The sequence below is a fragment of the Rhea americana genome, unplaced genomic scaffold (genome assembly GCF_003343005.1).
Source record: "Rhea americana isolate MKP2758 unplaced genomic scaffold, rheAme1 scaffold_146, whole genome shotgun sequence".
In the NCBI taxonomy this organism is placed as follows: Eukaryota; Metazoa; Chordata; class Aves; order Rheiformes; family Rheidae; genus Rhea; species Rhea americana.
The window spans coordinates 2,092,562-2,100,204 of NW_028185550.1; the positions used below are offsets into that span (position 1 = coordinate 2,092,562).

The 7,643-nt window shown below is 40.6% G+C and overlaps 1 protein-coding gene across 7 annotated transcripts in view; it reads left to right on the top strand.

Moving 5' to 3' along the window:
• The window catches only part of PLCB4 (phospholipase C beta 4), a 222,800-nt gene that overhangs the window by 126,266 nt on the left and 88,891 nt on the right, over positions 1 to 7,643 (top strand). For all 7 annotated transcript variants that reach the window (XM_085299169.1, XM_085299172.1, XM_085299171.1 and 4 more), the window contains one exon: positions 660 to 803. In XM_085299169.1, the coding sequence (XP_085155295.1) occupies positions 660 to 803 (144 nt within the window). The remainder of the gene's footprint in view (positions 1 to 659; positions 804 to 7,643) is intronic.

Sequence of the window (7,643 nt, forward strand, 5' to 3'; positions counted from 1 at the left end):
ACTTTGAAGCAATAAGCTTTCAGTGTTAACTGTAGATAACCATCTCTTAGTAATTCTCTTGAGAGCTGATAGRCTAAAATGTTTCCCCAACAGAAAAGGGGCATGAGAAGTAGTAGTGCAGATGGYCTCATGTTTTAGTGGAGACAACCATGTCAATATGCTTCAGACTTCACCTGTGTCTTTACATGGGTAGTTTGCTTTCTATGCCCATTAAGCCCATAGCCTTTGACTCTCAGGAAAGCTATCAGCTTGTGAGATATAACGTTAAGAAACAGCAAAAAGTCACACAGCTCATAACTTTCAGTAATTACAGAGTTAACTAGATTGGAATAATTTACTTAGAGATTAAAACAATCCATTTCCAGTCCTTGGAGTGATTTATTTTTCTTCTTCATGACTGAAATGTATGTAATTTTTAATTTAACTTTCTGAAATGTATTTGATATACCTCATTTACTTCTGAACTCTCACAATCATGCTCATAATTATTAGAATATATTGTTTTGGGGCTCACCACAAGAATTCTAAATGAAAGCACTCATTTAAGATAACTGGCAATGGTTTAAAGATGTATATAGAGACAGAAATGCATCTTTACCATAGTGTATTGCATAATAAAAGTATTGCAAATGTAACAGGTTATTTATTCTGTTTAACAGGATCCCAAAATACTAACTGCACTTGAGGCTGTTGGAAAATCAGAAAATGAGTTGGAAGGACGGATAGTATGTGTTTGCAGTGGCATAGATCTGGTGAACATCAGCTTCACTTTCATGGTAGCAGAAAGCACAGAAGTAGCCAAGGTATTCCACAGTTAAACAATGTTAAACAAAAGGAGAGCTCCTCAGCTCCACTAGATTGTTTTTCTGAAGCAAGTCAGCATGCCTGGCTGACTGAAATACCCATTTTAATGTCTGCTGCCATGCTCTACAAAAGGACAACAAACATCCATTTAGAGCATTCTGTAAAATGTTGGTGTGCTATGGTGAAAGGAAATAGCAACTTCATGAGTCTTTGCATGCATAATAATTTATCGAAAGTAGACACTGAGACCATTAAGTGTAAGGTACAGCATTGTCCCAAGTATTTAGCAGCCTTGTGTAGTGTTTATACAGCAGACGATGTGGAGCAGATTACACAGCAGCTCTGTGACACATTGTGATGCTGAAGGTAAGTGCAATTACTTTCCTTTTCCTAGTGGGTGGAGCTCAGCTCTCCAAAATTTTGGTCTGCGATAACCTAATTGTATTCACTAGTTCATATTATTTGAAAAGACAAATGCAGGAAAGAAAATTCTATGCAGTTAAGAGGATTCCAGCATACCCAGTTTGTTTTCTGTTTCCTATTTACGTGGAACAGTCATACGAAAACAATGGTGCTTTTTCACACGTCATATTTCTTGAGAGCTTAAGGCAATTCACAATACTTCTTAAAGTTCTGAGGCCCCACTGTGGCCTGGCACTCGGTCTGGCTGCTGTGATTTGCTCTACCTGAGAAACTTGATCCGGAGGACTGTTTGTATACTGATAGGTACAGTCCAGAGATTTAAGGAGTTTTTAAAATACAATTTTTTTTTTTTTTTTTTGCTTTTCTGTCCTGTAAGGCAAGCACACTTACAGATTTGTGTACACTTATCATCTGTTATACCCTGCTTTGCCTCTGGCTGAATACAGAACAGTGATCAGTAACAGTACACCTGCTAAATCCCCTCCTTTAAAACAGAGTATCTGTTGAATGCAGTATCACTAAATGCTTTGGCAGACCCAGTTGATTTTTCAGTGCTTGGATCCCAACCTCCGTAGCCATTGGGAGTATTGAGTAAGCTCCATGATAGAAGACATAGTTGTATGACTTACCTAGATACAATAAATTGATTTTATTGTGTGTATTTTCAGCTGCCTCTCAGGGAAACATTGTGCTGCTGTTAGCTTTTGAAAACATTTAAGAAGCAATGAAAGAGAGGCACAGGAGGCATTCGTTTTTATACTTAACTAAGCAATGTCTCTGATTTATTCTAAAAAAAGACCAGGATAAACTGTATTATACCAACTTGTTTGTGAACAGTATATATTGACCAGTTACATAGACTGTCAAATTTAAGATGATTATACTGTCTAAGGTGTATACTGCTGCATTAACAGCCAAGATACTTATCCAAGATGATGTGTCATGTATTGCAGTGTGTTTGTGGGTCAGCTCTGGCAGATCTGTAGCTGTGAGTCTTTCCTGGGAGTCTTTCCACCAAAAATACTTACAGGTTGCAAAAACACGTGCCTGGGACTGTCAACACCTGATCTGATATGTTTCAGACACAAGGTGACAATATATCAAGCCAAAAACAATGTAGGGCTCTTAAAACTGCAGCTAAAGCTGTGACTTTGTTGGAGGTATGGGTATACAGAAAGTAAGTTGGAGGAGGTCTGCACTGTACTGGCCTTTTGTGTATGATGAATACATGACCCCCCACTACCCTTCTGTGCTAGAAGAAAATTTTCCAGGATTTATCTACTCTGTCCCTGCTTAATTCTTCCTAGTTTATTCATGACAAGACATCTTTATTCTGGGACGTAGTAAATCTCTTCTGGAAGAAGAGTCTGTATGGAGCACTCAGTAGCTATGCAGTTCCTACTGCACTTTAAAACAGGCCCTGATTTAATCCACATTCAAAGGTAAGCTCCCACAATGAAATGACAGAGGCAAGAATTTGGAGGAAAGGGGGCAATAATTGTAGCTTGAGCAGCCCAGATATTTGCAAAGGATGCATCTCTAATTGTTCCTGCTGTTTTCCCACCTATTGCCATGAGCAAGATGAGTATTCTTCCCTATATACATATTGCTAAGTTTAGGACTGATCCACACATGATTGGGATACTTTAAAACAAGGGGATTTGATAACAGATCCAAATGCAAAAGCCCCCAAACCTTTCTTTTTGGGAGAAGGTGTTCTGCTTCTGTAGATAATACCCTGAAATGAGGCCAAGAGGTAATTGTTAGCCACTGAAGGCCGGACTGTGGCTGGGACTGAGTAGCCCCAGAGGAGAAGAAAATATATATAAATTCCTGTCTTCTTCAGGCTACCCATGTGGCCAGGAGTAGTTTCAGTGGGAAGCAGATTCTGCAAGTAGCAGAGCAGCAAGGCAGAGGAGCCATCCCTCACTGGTGCCTCACTGTAAATGTGTGCCATGGCATGTGTGGAGCTCCTGCCTTCCAGGCAGGGCTCCGTCCTGGTGGCTAGTTGGGATCTGTCAGCTTCTCTGTGCCTGGGCAGCCAGACGTTCCTCTGCCTCTTGTGGCAATGAGCTCCACAGGTCTGGCCAAGCCATCGCTGAGCTCCAAGTACAGCTCTTCCAGCAAGCAGAGTGTGTTTATTATCTTTCCACTTGTCTCCAAACTCCAACTCTGGTATTTACATTCTATCTATTTAAATTTTATTGGTGTTTTCAGCTGAGAAATTGGTTTTCATTTCTGCTCTTAAAACCATCACAAAATAAGGGGGACTCTATGTCTGGTTCCAAGCAGCTGTCATGGTCTACTCCTAAAGCAACTTTCATATGATAGTAGAGTACAACTGTAAACAGTGGATTCTAAAATCTAATTTTTGGAATCCTGATTAAATCAGGTTATATAAATTCCTGTGAGCTAAAAAAAATGCGCATTAGAAAAGTATGTGTGTATGTGAGGGATTTGGGGGTTTTGTTTTTGTTTGGTTTTGAGTTTTTTTTTAATTACTAGATTGACTTTCTGTGATCTAATAATCTGATAATCTGCTTTCCCCAATCTAGGACATTCAGAAGGATCACTGAATATTTGGGGGTGAATTTCCTTACTGCAGGGGCAATGTAGTGGTGTTGGTATGAGTCTTTAGCATAGGGCATTCTGGCTGTAGGCTACCTATTCAAAGTTGGCATAAATCCAGTGAAGCTATTGTAATTTAGCAATGCCAGATTTGGACTTTATACTTGCTTTGTTCATCCCTTTGGTACTGTATTAAGGAGTTTACCTTCAAAAATGAACCTAAGTGCAGTGAGCTCTTTTTACATTATTCGATATTATTGCATAGTAGAGGTAAATTTGGCTGCAAAAGCCATTCTTTCCCTGATCCAGCTGTGCTGCTGGAAGGAACTGTCTCTACAGCTGATAGTTTCTGCGTTTCTGCCAGAGCATACTGTTCCCTCTGCCCTGCCGGTACAGGAGTTTGTGTGAATGCTCCCTAATTCATTTCAAGGAAGAGCCAGAGGWTTAAGTTCACCAATTTAGGGGTGAAACTAACGCCAGTGGTTTAGATAACCTAGCTCTAGGAAGTGCTTGCACAAATCATTCTGCTGATGGTAGGTGGGGATGGGAGTTGCCCCATGGGAGATGGTGAGGGGAGTAACCTTTCCCAATGGCATAGCAGGAGTGGGTAGAAAATAAACGTTTTCTACAGATGTGTTACTCACTGAGACATTGAACTGCATATTGATGGCTAACCTGTGAGTCACAAAAATGAATTGCAGATAGCACCTGCTGAAACACTTTGCTCATCATATACTAAGAAACAGACTATAGGTAAAATACCAGCTTTATTATGTAACTAATAGTATTATGGCATTGGAGGTGACTGCAGCTGAAAGCATTTCATATTAACATTCTTAAACTTCTCAGCTTTTCAGTTTGAATAGTCATTCATTTTTAAATTGATTTCAGTTTGTTTAAAACAATTAGATGAACAACCATGTTTTTGCTAAGATAAAGCACTTCAAACTGATACTTTCTGTTCTGCTTTATGACTATTTTTCACTTACAAAAAGTTCTGTTTCACTTGACTCTGTTTTTTTTCCATGAAACAAGATATTAATTATTTGCCAAAATGAGATTGCTGGGAGGACAACCAGAGAGTAGTAGAAGATTCCCAAAGGAATATCCCACAGATACATTTCAGAAAGATCCTGCTTTCCCATAGCTTTTGTTTGTTTTGATGTTTTGAATCAAACCTGTCCAAAAAGACTGCAGAACATAACTGGGCAGAACTCTGAAAGTCTACTGCTGTTCTGGGTGTCCCATTATGCTGGTATATGGCTTACGTCTCATAGCCTATGTGATAAACAAACATTTCCAAACTATGACTGTCTTCAATATGACTACTGCCTGCACATTTAGGTAGCTCTGTGCCAAGTATGAAATGCTATGCTCTATGGAGAGATCTTCATATCCTAGCCAGGATTCATATCTAGCGTGCAGTTAAAATACTCTGCCTGTGATTTCAGTGTGCTTGCCTTTCTGCTTTCTCGTGTTTTTTTCTTGGTAATGTCGCTACAGAATTGTCAGTAAATTCAAAACTTCACCTCTGATTCTCTGTAGCCAGGAGAAGGAAGAGTCTGTTTTTCTGTAAAACTCCACCATAGTTGCCTTAGTCTACATACAAAAGCAACCAAAATGAGTTTTTCAGCCATCTTCAGAGAAGATCTCTCAAGTGTTTTCCAGGGTGAAAAGCTTTGTTGAATGGTGGAAGCCGTCTGGATGTATCAGGCGCTTTGTAATATGAAGTGTTTGTATGTGTCTTGGCTTTTCAAATGAAGTACTCAAAATAGGAAAAGTCCTTTATCTTTGTAACAGAATTTCAATAGTCATATCCAGCAAGTCTGTGCTGCTGTTGATCAGGAAGGGGTTGGATTTTACAATGTCACTAGCCTAGTCTCCTTGCGTTTGCTGTCTCGTGTGTGAGAGGCAGTTTTCACAGAATAGAAATTATTTCTGAGACATCTGTGTTGAGAGAAGAGGGACATCTAGTGGTCACTGTGTCGGCAGATGTGGGCAAAATACCAGGGAATCCTGCCAGGCAATTTCTTTCTTGAAAAGACTTGGGAAAGTTTGGTTATTCTCTCCATGGGCTTTCTGAACCTGTGCTCCTTGCACATAGGGGACAGTGTTTCATTAAAGTAGGTTGGATTTTGAAGTAGCTAAATTATTTTGGTTATTTGTATTGGTTTGTTTTTTCTTAATAGATTCAAAAGTCATCAAAGTTATCACWCTAACCTCACTGCTTCTCCAGACAACATCCCTGCAGCTTTGGGGAAGGCCATGGGGTTAGTGAGGAAATTCTGTCAATAAACAAGTTGTTGATYAGTAGTTTCCATTGCTTGCAGATTCCTAAGTTGTCTTGAAATGAGAACTTTCAGGTCTCAATAGAGASCTTTTTTTTAACACCTTCTCTTTCTTCTTCTCCATTGTCTGATCAGCAGGTGTTTATGAATTTTTGCAGCCCTTCAGCTAATAGACCATATCTTTCAGCTCAGCAATTAGTAGCTTCTGCTTTTGGGCTCTCACATTCTCTTCTGCTTTTCTGCTCTCATGTCCTATTGCTGAACCAGTGGATATTTAAYTATGCCGTCAGCCAGGGAAGTGCTTTTCACCCATATTCCGTAGTCTGACGCTGAAGCATCCCTTAGGCAGAACAGGCAGTACTAGTTCATATGCTTGCTCTGACTTTTCCTCCCCATTACTGAAGTAGGGAGTCTTGATCCCGAGCAGTTGTAAACTATTGTAAGTGGACTTGTAAGCCTAGCAAAGTTTTCTGATCCTTTAACATTCATACCACTGTTTGGGATTGCACAGTTTATCATTCCTTCGGGGTTGGTGCCAAATAACTCTGGAAACAGTAAAAGCAGTTTGAGATGTTTTCCAGTATTCTTCCATGGTAATCAACCATGTGCCCATTCTTCGTTCATTTTCCTCTGTGAAGTTCTGCATTTTTTCCAGATGCAGGGGGTGAGAATGATCTGGGACTGCACCTCCATGAAAAGCAGTAATGAACAGAAAGAAATGGCTAGTTTAAACTGCTCTAGCTAGACCTGTGCCACTGAATTTGCAGCATGAAAAACCTCGAGACTGACTGTCCAAAGGCTGACTACTGCCAGAGCTTTTCCTTCTCTGTCTTAACAACTCCCTGTGTGGAGAGGAAGAACCAAGCACAACGGAGAAGCAGTATAAGCTGCGGTGTCCCTGGGGGCATGAGTTCTGCATGATGACAGTGCTCAGGGACCGAGTGAGACCGGGGTGGGGGAGCCCTCACAGGGAAGCAGGTTGTGCCTGGAGGTCTATGGGGGATCTGTTTCGTAGGCTGTGGACCACAGGACTGAGCTGCAGGGAGATTACATAGATTGGCATAGATAATAAATACATTGAATTGGAAGTGCTGGCCTTCRGGCTATCAAGCCCTTGATTCTGACAGCCAGTCACAGGCAGTAAATACCAAAATCAGAGAGCAGTGCCTTTCTGCCTCTACTGCTTTCTTAGTACTTGACTTAAGCAGAGTGCAACTGTGGAAAGACTGYGCTGAAGAAGTGAAGGTAAAATAGCCTCAAGAGGCCTGGATAATACTGGCCTCATCTATAAATAAGCCACAGGTGACCTTGTATGGAATTGCATGAGCTGCAGGTTAGAGTGAGTTTTAGCCCTTCTTAATGGTCATAATTTTAGCCCTTTTTAAACCTCCTAAATGAAAGGTGGATGGCTAAGAGAGAGCTGAGAGGTCAAACCTATCTGTTCACCCTGCCACTGCTGGCTGTGTTTCATCAATGAACCTCAACTACGGCTGGGTCACTAAGTGCCTCAAAGCATTTGAGTTCTTCTGAAAAAGCTGAGAGAGTGCTTCTTCAATTGCT